Source organism: Podarcis pityusensis (assembly GCF_964106645.2).
Source record: "Podarcis pityusensis genome assembly, chromosome: 13".
NCBI classification, from domain to species: Eukaryota; Metazoa; Chordata; class Lepidosauria; order Squamata; family Lacertidae; genus Podarcis; species Podarcis pityusensis.
This window is the reverse complement of record NC_138038.1, coordinates 48,633,402-48,656,497: the sequence shown is the minus strand read 5'-3', so window position 1 is coordinate 48,656,497 and position 23,096 is coordinate 48,633,402. Positions and strand designations below refer to the sequence as shown.

The window sequence follows — 23,096 nt, the reverse complement described above, 5'->3', positions numbered from 1 at the left end:
CCATCTTGTACGGATCGTTTCAGAGTTCTAAGAAAAAACCGTAGGAAAGAGTAGAAAACGCCCGAAGGCTCCGTACACCCAGTCGGATATAGCTGCACATTCCCATAGGCCCCGCTCCAGGGCCTTGGGATCGTGCGCTGATCAATGTTCCTAGTTGCCTAAGGAAGAGCTTTTCATTAGTGAGAGCAGCCATTTTGGTACGGAGACCCGGATGTGAGTACCGGCAAACGAAGCGCGGCGCCATTTTGTGATTTAAACCGGAAGCTATATCCCCACTCACCGTATTGGGTTAGGGAACACGCTCTGCGCCGGCTTTTCATGTGAAAGATGCATTTCCCTTTCAGAACTAACACCTCTGTCTCTAACACAACCCATAGACTCAGGAAAGGCGGCGTGTTTGTTTGTTTGTTTATTTCTGATGTGTCCTGACTGCCATTTTTCTTAAGGGCGGATAGGGGCTCTTTGGCCATCTTTGAAATGGGCAAGGCTTTGCCGTCGCCATCTTGGCCTTTGGTTGCTAAGGAAGCCGTCGCCCTTGGAAACGGCATAAACAGGAAGAGGAGTCGCAGTGCGGAGGCCTTTGCTGGCAACCTCGGACTCCTGGGTTCCTGGAGGTTGTGTGGATTAAGTTCCAACCCCAACCCCTTTGAAGGAACTTGGTCTTTACGCACGTGTATAACACAGATCTATTAAATTATAGATTTATAAAGTGCACATTTATAAATTGTGATCTGATATATATTGAACAGGCGTGCATGTATTGTTCATGCAAGTGGACTCCTCATGCATGATAACTGGAGCCCAAACCCGCTTGCATTTCAGCGAAGGCAAATCAATGCGTGTTTCTGCCTGTGATACAACTGAAATAAAAGGCGCAGGAGCACAGCCAGTGAAAAAGGTGGCAGCCCTAAATTTAGCCACGGGGGGTGGGGTCGGGGTGTTAATGTAACAGGGTGAACCCCTCCCCTTCTGCTCTTGTCCCAATTCTCTTACAGCGTGATCCTCTGTATACTTGCTAGGTCCTCAGTTCCACGCTCTTTATTGAACGGGGCTTGCTCCCAGGGAAGTGTACAAAGGATTGCGCTCTTGCAGTGTAATCCTGTTCGTGTCCCATTGAATTCGATTAAGCTTATTCCCAGGTAGGTGTGCATTGGGTTGCAGCCTGATTCAAAGCCATTATATGACTTGCAAACGTGGAATAATGTGTGGCTCATTTTATCCAGAAAACGACTTGCAAGTAGCCAGGATGCAGGGTGTGTGTTGTGTAGCAATTGTCAAGAGTCGCACAGGACTTTTTCTGTCTGAAGAAGAGTTCGGTGTGGCTTGGAAAGTTGCCATCGCGTGTGATTTATACAGTCTGGGAAAAGATAACAGTTGAAGTTTGGGATTCCCACTTGCCATTCACTTGTCAAGTTGTGAAAATAACAACTCCCCTGCTCCACCTCCCAACTACTACTATCAGAAGCAAAGGTTAAGTCTGTGGATCATAGAACTGTATAGTTGGAAGGGACCCTTGAGGATCATCTAGTCCAACCCCCTGCAATGCAAGAATGGTGGCAAGATTTTCATCTTGAACCAATCTGACAGGCTTGGTTGCCTTCAGGATGATAACCTTTTCATTTTGAACCATTTGCCCCGGTAGGTCTAGCAAGCTGCTGATTCCCACAGGTCTCTTTGTCTCTGAAGAGGCGCTCTGTGTGACTTGAGAGGCTTGACGTCTCACAGGATGCATGAGGGGGCTGCTGCGGGAAACTGATAGCGCCGTTTGCAAGGGTGCACACGCACGAGACGTTCCTGCAGGAAGCCAATTCTTGGACGGCTCAGCCATGGGGTGCCCCAGAGGCACTGCCAGTCCTCTTATCTCCCATAGCACTCCTCCTGCCCCCACCTGGCACCAGACGGACCTTGGACTCGGTCAATGGCTCACCCTCCTTTACCCCCCTCACCCCGCCCCCGCCAACCCTGGTTAGTTCCTCATGTTAAAAGTGCTGTTCTGGCAGCTTCTGTCTCTTTATTCTTAAGCTGGTGTGGGGATAAGACGACAGAGCAGGAGGAGGAACTGCGCTGTGGACTGTGAGTATCTGTCAAGTTTCTCTTTCCCATCATCCCCATCTATATATCCCTTTCTGTCCCCTAATAATAGTGTGTGGGAGGTGGGTGGGAATCCAGCCCCAGAACTGCTCTCTCAAAGCTGAAACCCACCCTCTCTTTTCCTGGTTCCCAGCCCCCTGCATTCTCCACCCCCCAGACACCTCTCCCTGGGCAGAAGAGGAAATCTACAGTGACTAGCTCCCAGCCTCTTAAGATTACCCAACCATTACCTGTTCGGGCTGTTCAGATTTAAGAGATAGTGCCTAGGTAACCTCAGTGCCCCAAACTCGCTTGCTGGACTCGCCTTCCAGAAATGAGAATCAAGGTTCTAGTGCTCATTCTTTGCAGTTCTCCAGGCAAATAAAGAGGTAAGAACCAGGCCCTGGGTTCGAGTATCTGGGAGGCAGAGGGACATCTGCCTGCTTCTAGCACTTGTTTGTCTCCTGGGATAGCATGCTCCCCCCCCCCCCGCGGGAAAGTAGAGGCACTCTTGTCCAGTTTCTTACCTGCCTGTGCATGCCAGCTTACACCCCCAACCTCTTTTCTCCCAATGCCCTGTCGCAACTTGCACCTCCTGGAAGAGAACGCCATCTTTTTGGGTGTTGTACCTCCTAGAGCTACTGCTTTATATTAGCAAAATGTGCCATTAGTACAGCAGAATCGGGAGAGTGTTCTTCAAGTTGTTAACGAGTTTGAGAACCTCTGCCTTTAAAGTGCCAGGTGCACGAGTACAAGATGCACCAGAGCTCAAATGCCTCAGGTCCCAAAACATCTGAAAGATTGCTTACATCCTGACCCTCTTAGATGCTAAGATTGGCAGAAGGGGTCCTCTTGGTAGTTCCTCCCCCCTCTGAGGCTGGGGTGTAGGTGGAGTGGCAGGCCAGGAGAGGACATGATCTCTGGTGAACCCCTAAGGCGTGGGTCTTCCTCCCCACAGATGGGGGGCACCTTCATTATACAGCTCCTGGAGAATGCTGAAGGCTGAAGACACCCCTCCGTACCCTGGCTTTTGACAATAGAGGCGTATATTTTTACCTATATGATTGTAAATTGTCTCAAATGGTTTTTAACGTTACGTTTCAATGATGCAACCTGCCCTGGGAGACCGTATGGTTGCAGGGCAGGTGATTAATAATAATAATAATAATAATAATAATAATAATAATTATAACAGAACTGTTCCTCTTCTTGCCAAGCTATGGCCAAGACCACTCGCTATGAGGCGACTCCTCAGGATGAGCTGCCGGCCAACTCAGTACCCAACGGGACCTCCTCCCGCCAGCCCCTTGAGGACTCCTCCGGCACGTCTCCCGATGACTCCATGAAGCTGAAGAAGGAAATCTCCCTGCTCAACGGGGTCTGCTTGATCGTGGGCAACATGATCGGCTCGGGCATCTTCGTCTCGCCCAAGGGCGTGCTGATGTACAGTGACTCGTACGGCCTCTCCCTTGTGGTCTGGGCCGTGGGAGGGCTGTTCTCTGTCTTTGGGGCCCTGTGCTATGCAGAACTGGGCACCACCATCAAAAAATCGGGCGCCAGCTACGCCTACATCTTGGAGGCCTTTGGGCAGCTGCCGGCCTTCATCCGCCTGTGGACTTCTCTCCTCATCATTGAGCCCACCAGCCAGGCCGTCATTGCCATCACGTTCGCCAACTACCTGGTGCAACCCGTGTTCCCGTCCTGCGAGGCGCCTTACCTGGCAGGCCGACTCTTGGCTGCCGTCTGCATCTGTGAGTGAGACTTCCAGTGGGAACAGTGGGGACAGTATTTGGGGGAGCCCAGCGGGGCTGTGTGAAGTTTGTTGGGAGGGGGGCATGAGTTGCTGTTTGAAAAGAAAAGTAAAAAAGCCCTGGCAGTGCCTGAGCTGATTCAGCCTCAGGTGGGCTGAAAGGTAGCACTCCCCCCCCCCCTTATCTAATCTCCCATTGTTCCTTTATCTTTCTCTGCTGCGACCTTTCCTTCCCAGTTCTGGGAAACTCTTCCTTCCTTGGCAATGGTTTTGAATCTCCGGCATAAGAGAAGCTTCAGACTTTGTGCTTTGCCAAAGCTCCACCTTGAGCTTCTGGAACTGGGCGTGGGATGGACCCAGGAATTCTGACACCCACAACATGCCTTTAGCTATGGGAGTACCACTCCCCTCTCCGCTTTGGAAGGGGCGGCAGGGCAGGGAAGCAGAATTTGGGGGGGGGGGAAGGGGTTACTGGGTATAACCAATAGATATGGCTGTTATCTCAGATAAGGCCCAGCTTCTAGCTCCCCTTGCCCACAATACATCTCACTCCTCTAGTTAGACATAAAAGAGAAAAGTATAATTACCGCCTCGCCAGGGCTCCACAGCCTTTATCAGCTGCATTTATCAGCTGCCTGTTTGTTAGAAGTTAACCTTGCACCTCCAGGATAGAGAGAGAGAATCATAGAAGTGTAGAGTTGGAAGGGACCCTTAAGCCCACCCAGCCTCATTCTCCCCCGCTGGAGCTCTAGGGTGGTCTCCAGGGAGAACGAACGGGGCCCTGAGTCTCTGCTTCCCTCTCTTGTGGGAGATGAGTTGGTTAAAAGCTAAACTGTTTGCATCTGGGCAAGTCCATGCCTGCTTGAGGCTGTTTGGGGCTGGGTTTTGCCACCTGTTGCCTTGGACTGAGCAAGACGGGTGTATTTGATCGGTGGGGAGGGACAGACACTCTGCACGTGCTCAGAGTGACACTGCTTTCACATCAAGCCTTTCGGACTCATGGTCCGGTGATCCATCAGTGGTGTCTAAACCTGGCATGAGCCTCTCCTCTGGGGCCTCTCGGCTCTCTGTTCCTCCTAACCCTGTGGGTAATTCTGGGTCTTTCTCAGGAAATGAGTGACTTCAGCTGGGAGACGGGCAGTGTGCTGAGTCGGCAGCTGTTGTCCAGATCCAGCTGGCGAGAAATGCAATGTCAGGCTCCCCGAAACCGCTCCTGTTGCAACACACAGGAATGTGACAGCTGAGGGAGGCACGAGGTCAGGCATGAATGCCGGCGGTGATGGGAAGCTAGCTGAGAGCGCCCCACAAGCCCAGTGAGTCTTCAAGCAAAGGGTGCCGGGAGAAGGTTAGAGCAGAGGATTATGTGCCCCTCCCCGCTGCTGCCCAGGTGCTCAGTTCTTCGCAAATGCTAACTCCGTAGCAAAAGGTCTGTAAGTTAGGCCAGTGTAGTAATCCCCATTTCACAGACGAAGAAGCTGAAAGATTCATTAACCACAAACCCCTAAATTTGGGATCCCCCCAAAACCTCTTGCAGGGCAAGTGAATGGAACAATGTTGGAGTTTATGGGGGATACCCCTGGTTTGAGTGTCAATTACTTAGTTTGAGGGGGGCACTACAAACTATGGGGTTCACGCTACAAAACCATGGGGTTCGCACTACAAAACCCAACAAAACGACCATGAAACATTGGCACAGGTTATGTTATGAAGCGGGACAACGTCACATTTCTGTGTGTTAACTACGAACCCTGGTTTGATGTACCAATTACTCAGTTTGGGGAGCCCTGCAAAACGTGGGATTTGCCCAAGACAACCTTACAAAATGACTGCAAAACCCTACAAAAGGTATGCAGGGTATCTCAAATTTAGGGGTTTGTAGTTAATGAAGTTGAAGCTGAAAATCATAGACAGAAAGAGAACCTTTCTTAAGGCAGTGCCCTGAGTTTCTGTAATGAGTCCTCTTGAGGATGCGGTCCTTGCTCAAGGATGCCCTCTTCTTAACCGCTGCCTTGCCCTAGATGTGCTGGGAGCTCACATCCACATCATGGAATCCTGGGAACTGCAGTTTACCCCTCACAGAGCTGCAGTTCCCTGATGCCCATTGCAAACTACAGTTCCCATGATCCTTTGTGTGGGTGGGTAAAACATGATCATTAAATGTATTGTGTGGATGTGATGTATGATTGTCTCCTGGTGTGAGATTCCTACTGGCTTGTCCAGAATGCCATCCTTAAGGCCAGGCTCCTAATGCTGAGACTCAAGTCTGTTTTGAAGAGGAAAGCTGCCTCTCTTTGATGAGGAAAGTGCCCTCTGTTCATGCTCTGTGGCACCCTTGCTGTCAGGCAGCCAGCTGCAGGAAGTAGCAGCCAGCACTCCTCCAAATGTATTTCTAGGCGGAAGTGGGGCGAACCATTAGACTTCCTTTTCTTAATGGGTTGGAAGAATATTAGGAAGGGTAGTTCTGTCCCCTTCTGCCCCAGATGTGTGGAGCCCAAGGGGCTTGTTCACACACAATGCTTCCATTTTAGGCTGGGTCACATCTAGCCTCAGATGAGATTATTTGGAAACTAGGCTGGGACAGAAAGGGTGGATTTGAGATGGCCTTGGTCCCACCCCCTCCCCTGAACTGGGGAAACTGGGCTGCTTCATGCTTGGGGAATTGCTGGAGCCATGTGCAAGTGAGTGCAGCTCACGGTATGCGTGGTTTTCTCTGTTCAGAGCATGTCACCCGCCTGATAAGAGAGAGGAATTTATGGCCTTGTTTATAAAGAAGCAGAGCCGTTGTTTGCAAGGTGTCCCCAGTTCCCCCCACTCCTGCCAATAGGAAAGCTCCATCCACACCCTGGAGCCAAGGGGAAAAGGTACAAAGTGTGTGGGGGGAACCTTCTCTGAGCCCCCCTGCCCCCTCCTGCTGGGTTTGGGCGTCTGGTAGAAAGCTGAGTCCCACACAGCCCCTTGAGTCACAACAACTTGTTCCTGGAATAAAGATAAAGATAAAGGTGATCAGAGTGCCAGGAGCCGGAAAGGGATAAACAACCAACTTCTCCACCTCCTCTCGAGGAAGTCCCATCTCCCTCCCTCTTAATTCAAACTTTGGATGACCGTTTGTGCATTAGCCACAATCCTTGTTATGTTTGCCCATGTTGTTTGGTTTTGTGAATGTTACCTTTTTTTTATGAGGGGCTAGGATGCTGATGGGGCCCCCCCAAGCTTCTCAGCCTGCAGAACCACCAGCCCTGCTTTGCATCCTCCTCAAGGATTCATGGTGGGTGCATGTCTGTGTCTAGAAGCCAGAAGGGAAGGTGGAAAAGGTTCGTCCCCGCAGCCGAAACACCTGCCTTCAGACATAAAAAGACCAGGAGCTGCCTTATACTAAATCAGGCTGCTGGGATCTGCCTGACTCATTGCAAACACTGACGGCCAGTGACTTTGCGAGGTGTCGGGCTGTTGTAAACAAAATCTACCCTTTTCCCCTTATGGGGTATCCAAGAGCCCATATAGAGTCCTTACGTAGGTTCCCTATTGGTAGGAGAAAATAACAGAGGCCAACCAGAGAATATTGAGAAGCAAAGCAGCTACTAAGCTTGATCTTTATTGATCTGTTGCAACAGGGTGCTCCCCTCACCTGCAGGAGAGGAGGAGGAACCCAGAAAAATGGTGCGCAAGGCCTTATATAGATATTTTGAAATTGCCACCCTGTAGATCAAGACCACCCCCAGAAACTTCATACATACATCACAGAAGGGGTGTAGCACAAAACCACCCCCCAGATACATCATACCTACATCACAGAAAAGGCAAATTTGAATGTTGTTTTTCTCCTGTCGTTGTTGATCTCCTGTCTGGCAGGTTACTTGATTGGATACCCTGCTTACTAGATTGGATTGTCTGGGGAGCCTGGCCAGTCTTTTGTAATGATAAATACTTAGTTCCTGGGCCATGTCACAGGCTCACACCCTATTCAAACACAGACATACCCTTAAGACAGGATTTGAGAAGGAAAAGACAATGGGGAGTTTTTTCCATTTTCCTTTGACCTTGCAGAGAAAACATTAGGTCAGTTTGGGACAGTTTGGGAATCAAAAATGGTTTTAGGTCGGTCTTCCTGTGCTGAGCTATGTACCGACCGGTAGGTGCTTGGTTGGTACACTTATGAACATTACCATATATCTAAGACCTCCTATCACAGGGCAAAGGCGCATTCTCTCGGTTCTGCCTGGAAATGCCATCAGGGATGGAATCTGGGACCTCGGCAGACCCACTCCTTCTCAGGACTAGGAATAGGTGATAGACTCTGTGCCCTGTGTCCCACCCCCAGCCCCTTTCCATCTTTTGCTCCAACTCTTGGGCGCCATGTATCTATCAGATCTCACACATGCAGGAAACGAGGGGAATGAAGGTCGCTTTTTAGCTGGGGTAATGCATTCCTTTTGGGCCAAGGCTGTCCCATCTAGCATCCTTGCTAGACTCGTTTGCTGACAAGCCATTTCCCAACGCTTACTTTCGCTCTCTTTTTCGCTCGGTCTTGCATCACAACCCAGGAAGGAAGTAGGACTGGCAGGTGATTGGATTGAGCTCAGCAGCTGCATTCATTTTCCATGGGAATAAACAGAAGCCAAGCAAGTAGCAGGGTCCAGGGAAACACCTCCCCACCCTTTAAAATCGCAGAGAGTCAGGATTCAGATTTTGTCTCCCAGTGATATCTCATGAATACACACTCTTTTTCACATCTAGGAGAAGGGGTGCATGTGAGAGCATCATCCCATGACAATGGGAAATGGAGATCGGAGGGTCATAGTGGCGTGGGGTGTGTGTGTGTCTGTCCTCCTTTGTGCCTGGTCCTAGACTAGAGATGGCTAACCTTTGGACCCAGGGCTGCATTGCCTCCTTGCAATTCCTCCAGGAGCACACATGCCTGCCATGCCCTTGTGCATCACAAGACAGACAACACACACCCTTGCAGAGAGGCTTCTGTTAATAGCAACTCACGCCCAAGAGACCCTCAAAAGTGGGGCAGTTAAGGGAGCAGGGAGTCCCCTCCTTCACCAGGTCACTCCAAGGGTGCAGCCACCCCTTTTGCCTGAGGACGCCTTGGAAGGTTTGGTCCAACGCCACTAGACTTTTGTATTTTATTTGCTTCTCGTTTGGAGCAACCGAGGACCTCAGTCCCTCCAGGCGAAGTGTGACCCTCCAGGCCTCTCTGTCCAGTTCTCAGAACTCTTCCCAAACCACATCCCTCAGCAGCCCTGCTCTCTCTTATCCTTGAGGGCTTTCCCTGGCTGGATCTTGGCCTTGATCTGCGATGTTTGCCTGGGTAGGGAGAGGTGTGTGTGAAAAACTCTGATTCATACTTTAGAAGAGTTGCATCTGTTGCTCCACCCACTTTTGCCACTGGCCCACCCACGACTGGGAGGTGGCCCCCAGGAGGTTCTCTACAGGGAAATGTGGCCTTTGGGCTGCCCCCCCCCCCAATGTTTTCCCACCTCTGCGCTGAGAAAATAAAATGGAGTCCAGCAGAAAAATTACTGGGCAGCTGCGTCGATTTCTCTCTCTCTCTCTCTTTCTCCTTTCTTTCTTTCTCTTTTTCCCTTTTAGGAATCAGCCGCTTAGGCATGCATTTATATTTCCGTATTGGATATACGTTTGAAATTGGAGAAGGGAAGGATTCAGTGGGACTTTGCTGTGTATGTGGATGGTCTAGGGTGGAGGAGGCTGGTGTAGTCCAAGGGCCCCTTGCCATGGGATGACTTCTGGCTTCTTTTCTCTTCCAGGCCTCCTCACTTTTGTCAACTGCGCCTATGTGAAATGGGGCACACGGGTGCAGGATCTGTCCACCTACGCCAAGGTGCTGGCTCTCATTGCCGTGATCATCGCCGGCGTGGTCCGCATTGGGCAAGGTACTCCCATCTCTACCCCTGGTTTCCCCCCTCTTGCCCTCCCTCCGAATTAAGGTTTAGAACGGACAGACGTGGACTTTTGATGCACATAGGCATAGAAGCATTGGAGCCTTCTTGACCTTTACTGTGTTTCGACCTCACAGCCTTTCGGTGTAGGCCTCTGTGCCCGTTCCGCAGTGGGAAAGCTGAGAGTTAGTGGTCCACTCCAGGCAACTCACTGAACCCACGTCTGAGGCGAGACTTGAACCCAAAACCCAAACCCAGACAGACTCACAGCCCACTTTCCCTCATCTTGTGGCTTTGTGGGTTTCCGTTTGCACCTGAACAATTTTCACTTGACAGCTGTACACGTCTAGCGATGGCTTGCGCGAGGGAACAGTGTGTCAGCACCACAGATGGGACTTTTGCACCTCTTCCAATTTTCCTCAGGCAGGATGTTTTCTCATCGCAACTAGAAGTTGACCGATTGACCCGGATGTGGTTATCTTTCCATGTAGGACATTCACAGAACTTTGCAGACCCTTTCGAAGGATCCTCCTGGCACACGGGGGACATTGCACTTGCCCTGTACTCTGCCCTCTTCTCCTACTCCGGATGGGACACCCTCAATTTTGTCACCGAGGAAATCAAGAACCCCGAAAGGTCAGCATTTGCAGAGAAAAGCGTGGCTTTCATCCTCAGCTAGCGAGACCGATGTGTTTTGGCATTTTGTGTGGAATGAGGCTGCAGGGACCTATTGGACAGCGCCTGTGACATCCCTAGGGACAAGCAACATTGTTCCCTCCTTAAAATATGTGCTCTGCTTCCAAAGGAATTGAAACTGACTAGCCTTAAGTACCACCCTCCCTCCCTGCTTTCTGCTGCAGAGAAATGGATAAGGGGCTTCTCCATACTTTGCCTGGAGAGTTGTTTTTAAAACAGCTGAGCGAGAGCTCTCCCTCTTGTGTACTTGAAAGCACATCATACAGTCTCAAGAAATGAGAAAAGAAAATATGGGTGTGTGTGTGATGGAGTTGTGGTGGCCGAACCCCGGTGTTCCCTTCCATTCTATAAGTAGCTGAATTTCCTTTCCTCATTTTAATGGGCTTTGTTTGGGATGGGCTCTTGTGGAGGAGTTCTGCCATCTAGTTGCCACAGCTGGGCATTACATCACAGTCTGGGGACTGCTGAGAGAGGTTCATCTTGCTTCCTGGGTCCTGCCGTGGGCTTGGCAGTGAAGGGAGACGCTGTGTGAAGCCTAGCATAAAATGTATTGGGTTTTGCAGAGCAAGCTGTAATCTAAAAATCCACTTTCAGCTAAAGAATTGTTTAAAGGGATCTCTGCAGAAATGTTGATTTGATTGAATCAAATAATAGCTTGGCTTAAGAGGGAGGAGGTGGCAGTCTTGCAATTTTCATCACAGCAAAGCGAGTCTGCAGAGTCAAGCACTGTATTTTCTGCTTAGCTGGAGCATTTTTTCATTTAACACCCTGCTCCGCCGCCTGGTAATAATTTTCTCAATATTCTTTAGTACAGGAGGCAAATGAAAATAAAGGAAGCCAAGGGTGACACAGAGTTTCTTAGGCTACTTAGGGAGCAGGGGATTCTGGGAGCTGAGCCTTGGGGAGTAGGGGATTCTGGGAACTGGGTCTTGGGGAGCAGGGGATTCTGGGAACTGGGCTTTGCAAAGCAGCTTTCTAGGGCCTCTGGGTGGTAATGTGTATTCTGCTAGCCCTGGGCATGACCGGGTTGCAGGAGTAGTGCAAAGGGAAGTACGAAGTGGGCGGTGGAAGGGAGTTAACACTGTTTTTCCTCACTGCCATTCCTCAGGAACCTTCCCCTTTCCATAGGCATCTCAATGCCCATCGTCACAGTGATCTACATCATGACCAATGTGGCGTATTACACAGTGCTGAGCAAGACGGAGATATTAACAAGCGACGCTGTGGCCGTGGTGAGTAGATCCCGTTCCCTCTTCCTCCCACCCCCAAACGACAAGTCACTTTGGAATCCAGTTGGCTGGTCCATGGAGGGCCATTAGCGTTGATCATTTATTCAAAAGAACAACTTCAAAGGGACATTAGTACAGTGTGAAGTAACAGAGGGGCAATTCATGAACAATTTTGTTGCAATGATTCGCAATGAGTTGCATTCTTCCCGCCTCAGCCTCTTGGAGTACAGGCGCAAGTAGTCTCTTGTTGAGTTGGGAATGAAGTTTATACTAGAAACCCCCCCTAAGGCATTCACCAGCTCATTTTCTTCTCATATTCTCTTCCTTCCAGACCTTTGCCGATCAAGTGTTTGGAGTTATGAACTGGACGATCCCTCTCGCTGTCGCCCTGTCCTGCTTTGGGGGCCTGAACGCTTCCATTTTAGCTGCTTCCAGGTAACCTGCACGCATCTCCTGTTATAAAGATGTGTGTCTGAACCCACATGCTTGCCCGGCACTTGTGTGCATTCCTACACACACCTCTGATAGGTCTTCCACTAGAGTTCGCATGTGTGTTTGCTACGAATATGTGTTTGCCCACGAGAGGTTCTCGTGCAAGAACAGTAAAGAAAGGTTGGTTTATTACAGGGGTCAGCAAACTTTTTCGGCAGGGAGCCAGTCCACTGTGGCTCAGACCTTGTGGGGGGCTATATTTTGAAAAAAAAATAATAATAATGAATGAATTCCCATGCCCCACAAAACCCATAGATGCATTTTAAATAAAAGCGCACATTCTACTCATGTAAAAACACCAGGCAGGCCCCACAAATAACCCAGAGATGCATTTTAAATAAGAGGACACATTCCGCTCATGTAAAAACACGCTGATTCCCGGACCGTCCGCAGGACGGATTTAGATGGCGATTGGGCCGGATTCGGCCCCCGGGCCTTAGTTTGCCTACCCATGGTTTATTACATGAAACAAGAGACAGAGCGTGTAAATGTTGCTTCAGGCAGCAGAGTTACAATATAAGTGGGCAGCAACTTGTAGAGTAAAAGAATCCCTAACTATTCCCCAAAGCCTAAAGAACATGAGCGTGACAATTTTGCCACAGAACCTACAATACAAAACAAAACAAGAAAGGTGAGGGAAAATGTATTCCTGTCCTATCGTGACTCCTAGTGTCAGGCTGGTCCTTGACCGTGTAGAGTCAAAAGGGGCCGATGTTGGTGCTTTTAATAGCTCACTAACCATTGAAAATCTTATGGTGTAAGTGCTGTTTTGAGCCAATGCATTCTCAATATTGAGGGGACAGGGTCTTTGGGATGAGTGATTTGTTAGATTACCTACATTCCTATTCTGTTGTCTCTTCCTACAGTTTCCTGCCTATCTCCCTATTTTGTTTACTCTGCATAATTGGGATTTGAAAGAACATAATCCTAGTTAGAAATTACAAAACTGGTTATCTTGTTTGTTTCCTGAGTTCCGAGTTTATCTTACTATTGTCTATGCGGACCCCATTCTTTTTACAGGAGGTGTAAATTAAATTTTGCTGGTAACACCAGATTACTGTGATAGTCTTTACCTAAAGTATTAAGAAGGTCAGGAAGCCTTACATGACATGTGCATGATAAGGAGTTGTACCGGGGTCAAGAAAGTTCATAACGGAGATCTCCTTCTATTTCACATTATGCCAACTTTTACTTGTGCCCATGATCTTCAGAAATAAACCATGGAAAACGTTCAGATTAGCCCACGCCAATCCACTCCCAGCCCTGGGAGTCATTCAAAATGTAATTTTGGAGCTCTTCCATGAATGGATTAACACCTACTCATTTTCACCAGAGGAACCGTGAACCACATTTGGGAGGGGGGAAAGGTCAGCATACCAGAGAGGCCGTTTAGAAATTAGGTAACTTTCCACTTTTGTGCAAAGATTCTGTTTTGCACGGAAGTCTTCCCCCATGTGGTAAAGCTTCTTACATGTGAGAAAAAAATAAATGCCTGGATTGACCCTCAGAAACTCACCTGGGATCCCAGGAAACGAGGGGTAAGGCTGTCAGTGTGGATACTAGCCATATGACGGCTGTGTTCTCTGCCCAATGTTGGTGGCAAAATGGATCTGAATCTGCCCTAATTTTACTTCACCGGAGGCATTGTGCCACCCTGCGGGTATGGCAGACCTCTCTGAGTGCCAAATATATATCTGTTTCTCAGAGAAAACCCCACCAGCAAAGTTAAGCAGAGGAAGAGGGATTGCAGGAGTCTGGGCTGTGGAAGTGCTTTGGGAAAGGCCGGTTCCCTTGTCTGAATGGAGCGTCCGTTCTCTTGTTCTTTTGAATTGGCGCAGTGGATTCTGGGAACTGTGCCAGTCCCCCCCTGGGGGGGGGGCAGCCTGACCCCTTGCCCTGCCCCTCTGTGGGTCTTGGTCACCAGCTAGGACAATTCTGCTCTGCCTCAGCCAGCAGCTTCCTTACGCTCCCTCGCTCTTGCCAGGTTGTTTTTCGTTGGTTCCCGTGAGGGGCACTTGCCTGATGCCATCTGCATGATCCACGTCGAGCGGTTCACGCCTGTGCCAGCACTGCTTTTTAACGTAAGTCCTGGGTAGCCGGGGAGAACACCCTCGTCTGCATGGCAGGGGAGGAAGGGAAGCCAGTCTTTCAACAAAACAAAAAGCAAAAGCCAAAAAGGACTCTTTGTAGCTCCTGGCAGCCTTGTGCAGCAGAGACGACAGACCTCCCCAGGTTCACTGGCTAAAGACTGCCGCCCTGATCTCTTAATCGGCTTAGATGGGATGGGGAAAACTGAATTTGTTACTGATCAAATATTTTGGAATGCAAGCTCATTTATTGGACTGCTGCATTTCAATTAAAAACCCTCTGTGAATGAACACACACACACACACACAGAGAGAGAGACACACACCGTATGCCTATTTATTCAGAATCCCATCCCACAGTATCTGCAGCAGGGGTAGGGAATGAACATTTTTCATCCTGAGGGCCGCATTGCCTTCTGGGCAACCTTTTGAGGGCCAAACACTGAAAACCCTGAATGCTTCTGTTTTCGAACACGCCTTGGAAGTCAAAAGGCTTCCGAGGTGCGTTTTTCATTTTTTTCTATTGACTTTGCAGCCAGCCCTTTGATCCTTGGTTTTCGAACGTTTTGAAAGTCAGACTGACATCCGGAATGGATTACGTTCAAAAACCGAGGTTCCACTGTAATAACTCTCTTCCAAGGCGATGTGCAAGATACAATAAAAATGGTTAAAAGAACCGAAAGGAACACCAGGCAAATGTAAAACAATATAAACCAGACGTCCCATGGCAGTGATCTATTCTAACTGCTGGGAAAGCTTAAGTGAAGAAATTTCCCGAAACTGCAGGCTGTGGGCACCTGTCTTATCTCGACAGGAATGCTCTTCCACAGAATAGGGGCAGCCGCACCAAAAGCCCTGCTCTGAGTTCCTGCGGAACGGCCTTTCTACGCAGACCACAGCAGCCTAGATATCGCTCCATCTGTGAGGCGAACAGGGCTGGGTCTTGGATGCGAGGCTGTCCTAGAAACCACCAAGACAGCTGCCCTCAGCTCCAGGAAGGAAGACGGGGGATCAAGCGCCATGAGTCAGCTCCCAGAATAGCACAAACCTGCACTCCTGGGAGATCTTGTGGGGAGAATGTGGGTGGCCCTTTTTGGAAGGGCCGAGTGCACGGAGTCACAGTCTTCAGGGAGAGATGTGGCTATGTGTCACAGACGGTGGACGCTGTGTTGTTCATTGCATTTCTGTGCCTCACCTTTTCCTCCAAGGAGCTCAACATGGTTCTTCCCCTCCTCGTTCAATCCCCACAACAGCCCTGAGAGGTAGGCTAGGCTGAGAGAGGCAGGGACCAGCCCAAGGTCACCCAAGGAGCTTCATGTTCGAGTGAGGATTTGAAGTCTGGTCTCCCACATCCTGGTCTGATGCTCTAACCAGGCACATGTCCAAAGTCTATTCCGGGGGCTTAATCCGGCCCACCAGTTGGTTAAATCTACCCCCTGTGGCAGTTTATTTCTTGGGGTAAAATCCTAAAAAAACCCTCAACAACTTCAATCCTAAGAAAAGGTCAACAACTTTGGTCGGCCCCCATGGCTCTTCACTTCATCAAATTTGGCCCTCTTTGAAAAAAGTTTGGACACCACACACCGACTTCCTAGCAGAGCTGATCCCACTTACCATCTATCCCCCCCCCTAATCGTCACAGGGAGCCATGGCCCTGGTCTACCTCTGCGTGGAGGACATCTTCAAGCTCATCAATTACTACAGCTTTAGCTACTGGTTCTTTGTGGGCCTGTCGATTGCGGGGCAGCTCTACCTGCGCTGGAAGGAGCCGTCGAGGGAACGTCCCCTCAAGGTAGGGCAGGGAAAACCCTCAAAACTTGTCTTTAAAAAGAAAAAAAAGGATCCCGCAGTCGGCTGTTTTGCGCTTAAATTCACAAGGAATGATGCATGCTGTTCCTCGAATGCTCATTTAGGCGTTCTGCAGTGCTGATCACACACCCCTTCCTGTGAACGGTGCAAAGCGTTCTGCTGCATTAGACCAAAGTCCACCTCATCCGGTATCCTTTGCAATGGTCCCAGCCAGCAGGAAGCGGTCCGCAAGAAATCAGCCAGCAGTTCTTTGGGCTGCCTTCCTAAAACTGAGCTGCCTCACAGAGCATATGCGTTCTGCCCGTGCCCCAGCATCCTTTGCAACGCGTCATGGCTGTGGGCAGGTAGTCGCCGTGGCCGAGATTCCTGCCAGGAGGGGATGGCCAGAATGGCCTTAATAGGCAGAGTAGTGAGCTCCGTGCTGGAAATCAATGGCCCCAGACTCCAGGAAAAAGACTGAGAAAAGTTGATGAAAAGTCATTTCTCTCGCTCTGTATAATAGTAGTAATAATTTTATTATTTGTACCCTGCCCATCTGACTGGGTTGCCCCAGCCACTTGAAAGCGTGCGTGGCAACGACCATTAGCTTGAGATGGCTCCAGAAAGGGGATTGTTGCATTCCCAGTGTGGTTGCTGGGCTGGTAGCTAAGCAGAGCTTCCATGTTCAGGTGCAGTATACCCCGAGGACTAGTCGGCTGGAGGTGAAGAAAGTTCATGGCCTTCATGCCTTCCTTATGATCTCACCCAGCTGGCTGCTTATTGGAAAGAGACTGCTGTACCCATTGAACTGAGCTTGTTCCCCCTCAGTTCTTCGGAGGAGAGCCTGAAGTGAAGGCTGGGAGGTAGTTTGAGATGCCAAGTGACGCCCCTTTTTCTTTCCCCACCAGCTCAGCATCGTCTTCCCCATCATCTTCTGCCTCTGCACTGTCTTCCTGGTAGCCGTCCCCCTCTACAGCGACCCCATAAACTCCGCCATTGGCATTGCCATAGCAGCTTCCGGACTGCCCGTCTACTACCTGGTGGTGAGGGTGCCTGAGCAGAAGAGGCCGCACTTCTTGCGCCGGGCCGTGGGTGAGTCAGAGGGGGAAACACCCTCCTCCATTTCACTGGTGGCTTCTTAGCTCTCCCTGCCCCACTGCTAGAACAACTACGCTTAAACTGCAGAACAGAAATTAGCATTGGGTCCCGGTATTGGAGGGAGCTTTGTACAGTGGTACCTCAGGATGCGAACGGGATCTGTTCCGGAGCCCCGTTCGCATCCTGAAGCGAACGCAACCCGCAACTGCATGTCTGCACATGTGTGGGTCACGATTCGCCGCTTCTGCGCATGACGACATTTTGACCGACTGCACATGCGTGAGTGGCGGAACCTGAAAGTAACGCACTCCATTACTTCTGGGTCGCCGCGGAGCGCAACCCGAAAGCACTCAACCTGAAGCGTATTCAACTCGAGGTATGATTGTACTTTCCCCCACGATGTCGATAACAGCAAACAAATGTGCTCCATCTCTCCAACAGCCCTTTCAGGTGTTTGAAGAGAGCTACCGCGTCGTCTCTTAAGTCAGCTGTCTTCTCTGTTGGAATTCTGCCTTGGTCAGAGGAATGTGCCACAAGCAGGCACCGGCAGATATTCCTGTCGACCTCCCCGCGTCTCCCAACCTCTGCTGATAAGCAGGCGAGGTCCGGCGATTCTTCTCAGATGTATGAGAGGAACACACCGTTCTTCCTCTCTCCCCTTTGGTGTCCCCAGGGAGGGGAAAGAAGCAGACAGAAAACTATTTACATCATTTATTTCTGCCTCTTACATCAGTACAGAGAATCATGTCTGCACTCAACAACAGCAAGAAGAAAAACTCCTCCCAAGTACATCCAGTACGGGTCATATGACACACACACACTGAGCTAACATCCGGTGCTCAGTACAGAATGGACTGCCCCTTTGTTCCCATGGCAACAGTCACAAACATCCTGTCTGGCTTTCCAGCCACAAGCAGCTGGCTGAGCTGCTAAAGCCTTTGCTTGCTGCAGCATTGGTGCTTTATGGTAACATACTCCCCCTAAAGTATCAATGTGTGCTGCGAGCAAAGCGTCATCCAGAGAAGAAAACAAACAGTTGTTATATTTATAACATTCCCCTGTTGTTTCAGTTCCACCCTTGGAACTACCCGCCACTGGTTTAACCAATGTACCTCTCTGGTTGTGTGACTTCGCATTACCTCGGTTAACAACTCTCTGTTGTGCCTTTGTCTCTGACTCAGACACAGCTTCAATCTGTCCTTGGTCGTTTACAATAGCAACATATGCAAGGTTAGCAAACTCCTTTGAATACCTCTTGGGTGGTACACCCTTCGTTGCTCTCTCAGACCTGCGTATGAGGTTCTGATCCTCTGTGCTCACCGGTTCAACCTTTGAACTCTCTGGAGAACCAGTACTAAGCTTAATCAATGGTTCATCCTCCTCTTCTGAGGGTCTAGTCATTATGTGAGATTTCCTCTCAATGACTGTGACAACTGAGCTGTCTGAGCTATCGCTGTCATCATCAGTACTACTGAACTCAATAAGATCAAACTCATCATCATCATCATCATCGTTTCCTGTGGGAAATGTCTGTACTACCCGCTCTTGCTTTGGAGCACTCTCTAGGAACTTTGTGAGAATCACCTGACCAGATTCAGACAAAATTACTCTGTAGAGACCCTTTTCATAACCCACAAAAATGCCTCTGGCATTCTTTACACCACCTGGAGCTTCTGTTCTCACATTAGACCCGAAAACCTTAAAATAGGCAACAGAAGGTTTTCTATTGAACAGCTTCTCAAAAGGAGAACATCCCAACTCTGTTGAGACTTTTCTCAGCCACACATGAAGATAGGACGCTAGCGATTCGGCCCAATATTCATGTGGCAAATGTGAACTCAGCAATTGCGCATTCATCCCCTTTTGCAATTCTTTGTTCACTTTTACACAAACCCCCCTGTTCCACGCTTCTTGCGAAACTGCCACTTTGTGGTCTATCCCTTTTCCATCCAGGAACTTCTGAAACTTCTGCAACAGAAAAATTTGCTTCTCATCTGTGAAAAGACAATCAATGTTAGCATCATGCATACTTTTAACCTTGTCACAAAACTCCTGAAACTTTTCTAAAGTTTCTTGCGGTTTCTCCATCAAATAAACCCAAGAATAATTAGTGAAACAATCCACACACACAAGGTAAAATCGTGCACCGCCTCTAGATGGTTCTAGAGGACCAATCACATCAGCATACACCCGCTGAAATGCTCTGTCGACCTTCTTGGTCTTCACACTGGTCACGCCTGCAAGAGAGATTTCGTTAGAAACATCAGAAGAATTACATTTCATGTAATCACTTTGATCAAAAGTCAACAAATACAGTCCATCTTTCTCTTTGGCAGTAAGAAACAGTTCTCCATCTTTGTAGATCTTGCAGCTTTTAGCATCATAGGACAGTTTCAGTCCTTTCTTTGCAATCTGCGACACGCTCAGCAGATTAAATCTCAGTTCTGGAACCAGGTAAACATCATTTATAGTCAAGTTCAGACTCTCAAGATACACAGTCCCAATTCCAGTCGCTTCCAGCTCTTGACCGTTGGCCTGTTTCACAGTGAAGCTTTGCTTCTTCAACGTCGAAAACAGTCCTCTGTGCGGGCACATGTGAACCGTTGCGCCCGTGTCAATTATGAACGAGTTCCCAACATCTGGCGTGGTTCCTTTCGCCATCATAGCCTTTGCAGGTTTCACCTGGCACTTGGTACAGCTTTTGCCTGACGCCTGAGGCTTCGTAGAGCTGCTCTTTGCTCCTCTTGACTGGCGCGGCTTCTTACAGTTTCGCTGTAGATGCCCAGTCTGTCCACAATTGTAGCATCGGACAGCACTCAATGCTACACCATGCTCTCCAGTAGCATCAGCAGTGGGGGAACTAGAACTCTGTTCTTCCCTCCCCCTGTCTTTTTCTTCCAGTGCAGCAAGTCTGTCGTGTTCATTCAGGACCACAGCACAAACTCTCTCCGCGGTCAGCTGCGCGGCCGGTAGGGAACCAAGCTGACTGGCAACAACCTTGAAGGTGCGGCTAAGGCTGTTTATCATCATGAAGCAAAACACTTCCTCCTGAAGACGGAAATTGCGTTCCACCATCTGTTGACGCAGAAACTTCATTTCTGTCAGGTGCGCTTGAACATCTCCATCAGGCGCAAGTCTCAGATTGGTCAATTTCTCAAAATACAGCAACGCTGAAGAACCAGCATCTCTCTGATGCGTTGTACGCAGCGTGTCCCATACCTCTTTCGCATTTTCTAAATGCTGAACATGCACCAACTGATCATCTGAGACACACAGAATTATAGCAGTCCTGGCCCTTACATTCTGTGACTCCCAACCTCTGGTGGGTGCTGCAGGGATGGGGTTTTCAATTACGTCAAAAAGCCTCTGACTCTGCAGCAGGGCCTTCATCTTTACAGACCAAGATGAATAATTGTTATTGGATAAGGGAGGTGGGCAAGGCAAAACTCCTTTCTTGGCATCCATCTTGAAGCCAAGCCTCTTCAGCTTTCCAGCCCACACTCTCAAACAAACTGTAAAATCCAACAGTCGTTTTTTTTCCTTTCTCACGCAGCAAACTGCAAATTGTTTACGCTTTTTGCACCTGGCAGCTAAACTCAGGCTGCTATTGAAAAGTCCCTTCCAAGAGCTCGTAAACCTTGTAGCCAAAACATTCTCTGATTTTGTTTCGCTTTCCCAGGCTTACACTCAGAGCCTTCTGCGCAGCCAGTAAATTTCCACTTCCGTTACCTAGCAACAATGCATTCCAATAGGACTTCTTATCTACCACAAAAATTTGTGGTATGCAGGCTTCAGCCTTCCAAGCTGCAGGCCTCTTCCTCCGGAGCTTTTGTTTTCTTTGAAACGCAGCTCCGTGAACCAGGGAATTAATCTTCCTGCGTTCACACTTTTAGCCCGAAATGCAGCATACCTTGAACTTTGTTGCTTGGAAAACACCTCTTCTTTCCATCAGCTGTCTGTGGAGCCTCTGGCATTTCTCAGACGCTTCTCTTCCTCCTTGGAGCAGAGGAGGACAATCCACCAGCCTCTCATGCAGATGTCCGATGAATCGCAACCATCCGAAGGCTGCCACTGTTGGAATTCTGCCTTGGTCAGAGGAATGTGCCACAAGCAGGCACCGGCAGATATTCCTGTCGACCTCCCCGCGTCTCCCAACCTCTGCTGATAAGCAGGCGAGGTCCGGCGATTCTTCTCAGATGTATGAGAGGAACACACCGTTCTTCCTCTCTCCCCTTTGGTGTCCCCAGGGAGGGGAAAGAAGCAGACAGAAAACTATTTACATCATTTATTTCTGCCTCTTACATCAGTACAGAGAATCATGTCTGCACTCAACAACAGCAAGAAGAAAAACTCCTCCCAAGTACATCCAGTACGGGTCATATGACACACACACACTGAGCTAACATCCGGTGCTCAGTACAGAATGGACTGCCCCTTTGTTCCCATGGCAACAGTCACAAACATCCTGTCTGGCTTTCCAGCCACAAGCAGCTGGCTGAGCTGCTAAAGCCTTTGCTTGCTGCAGCATTGGTGCTTTATGGTAACATTCTCTAGGCTAAACATACCCAAACCCTCCGAAGTCCCTATGAGGAAATGTCGAAGGGAGTGTGGTGCTTTTAGTCCTGGAGATGAGTAAGAGGGAACACGACAGTCATCTTAAACTGGGCTGGTTCTCCCTGAAATATTTACAGTGGTACCTTGGTTGTCGAACTTAATCCGTTCTGGGAGTCCGTTTGATTCCCGGAATGGTTCGAAAACAAAGACTCGGCTTCCGATTGGCTGCAGGGGCTTCCAAAAAACGTTTGCAAACCGGAACACTCACTTCTGGGTTTATGGCTTTTGGAAGCCAAAACATCCAAGTACCAAGGCGTTTGACAACCAAGGTACGACTGTATTAAAAATGCAGGATTCACGTTGCATAATTAGACTGTAATGCATAGGCGGAGTTGGAAGGGGATTTTATTATTATTATTATTCCAACAATAGCCCTCAAAACCACCTGCTGCTTGAGATTGAGGCTTGGACTGCAGGGGTTGCCAACCTTTCTAGGGCCCATTTGCAAACTGGAGAAACTGTTGCATCACTCACTGACGTAGAGCCTGCAGGATCAGGCCAACGGCCCCTATAGTCCAGCATCCCTGTTCTCAGGATGGGGCCAACCAGACGCCCAAATGAGAAGCCTGCAAGCAGGATCTGAGCGCTAGAGCCCCTTTTCCCCCTCCTGTGTTTTCCAGCAACTGGTATTTTGAAGCATTTATGCCTCAGACCGTGGAGAAAGCATAGCCACCCCACATATGCTCCCTGGCTCTCTCTGGCCTTGACCTGACGTGTCCCTTTCCTCCCTCCGCAGCCTCCATGACGCGGCTCATCCAGCTCGTATCCTTGTGTGTCCTGACAGAGATGGATTCCGACACAGAAGCGAAGGATCAGTGATGCCCAGGGGCAGTGGGGAGGCCGGCTTCTCCCCCTCGCCTGCTCCTTCTGTAACAGACTCTTTGGTGACCTCTAATTTATTGTTTGCTACTTGGCCAGACCCATTCGCGAGGAAGCCTTTGGGGACTTTGCCGGGACGGCTGTTGCAGGAACTGAGAGACTCGCTCGCCTATTTTTGTTCTCGTCTGTGAAACGCGGGAGTGTCTGTGTGTCCTTTCGCCCTCAGCAGCTAAGTCCCAATAAACCCTCAGAGTGCCACAGGATTGCCTGTGGACGTTTATTCTTACCTTCACGCCTGCAACCTCCGAATTCTTGGGCCTGCTGTCAAATGAGCCTCACGGCAATATTAAGACACACCTTAAACAGTCAAGCCACTGGCTCACCCAGCTCAGGCCTGCCTCTACTGACCAGCAGTGGCTTGGCAGAATTCTCTCCCTGGGGATTGAACTTGCGACCTCCCGCATGCTCTAGCTCCGAGCTCTGCCCCTTCCTCTCCACGCTTAGGTTTCGCCGCCTCCTTTCTCGAGTCCGTCCCCTCCTTGCTTTCGTT

General features: G+C 49.5%; 1 protein-coding gene across 3 annotated transcripts; it reads left to right on the top strand.

Annotated features, from left to right (window-relative positions):
• Positions 1-1,649: 1,649 nt before the first annotated feature.
• Positions 1,650-22,832, top strand: SLC7A7 (solute carrier family 7 member 7). 3 transcript variants are annotated; one of them, XM_080979799.1, is made up of 11 exons: positions 1,651-2,073; positions 2,225-2,459; positions 3,288-3,821; positions 9,592-9,717; positions 10,215-10,359; positions 11,528-11,651; positions 11,980-12,083; positions 14,125-14,221; positions 15,870-16,019; positions 16,924-17,107; positions 22,464-22,832. In XM_080979799.1, the coding sequence occupies exons 3-11, from the start codon at positions 3,290-3,292 to the stop codon at positions 22,544-22,546; spliced, it is 1,545 nt and encodes a 514-aa protein (XP_080835925.1). In that variant the 5' UTR covers positions 1,651-2,073; positions 2,225-2,459; positions 3,288-3,289; the 3' UTR covers positions 22,547-22,832. The 3 variants fall into 3 exon arrangements, with proteins under 3 accessions (XP_080835924.1, XP_080835925.1, XP_080835923.1); XM_080979798.1 differs by lacking the exon at positions 2,225-2,459 and having other exon boundaries at positions 1,650-2,073; positions 3,266-3,821; XM_080979797.1 differs by lacking the exon at positions 2,225-2,459 and having other exon boundaries at positions 1,657-2,073.
• Positions 22,833-23,096: the final 264 nt, after the last annotated feature.

Coding starts and splice junctions, on each gene's coding strand:
- SLC7A7 (XM_080979798.1), top strand. CDS start 3,290: ATGGCCAAGACCACTCGCTATGAGGCGACTCCTCAGGATGAGCTGCCG. Junction 10,360..11,527: donor GAAATCAAGAACCCCGAAAG/GTCAGCATTTGC, acceptor GCCATTCCTCAG/GAACCTTCCCCTTTCCATAG. Junction 17,108..22,463: donor CTTCTTGCGCCGGGCCGTGG/GTGAGTCAGAGG, acceptor CTCCCTCCGCAG/CCTCCATGACGCGGCTCATC.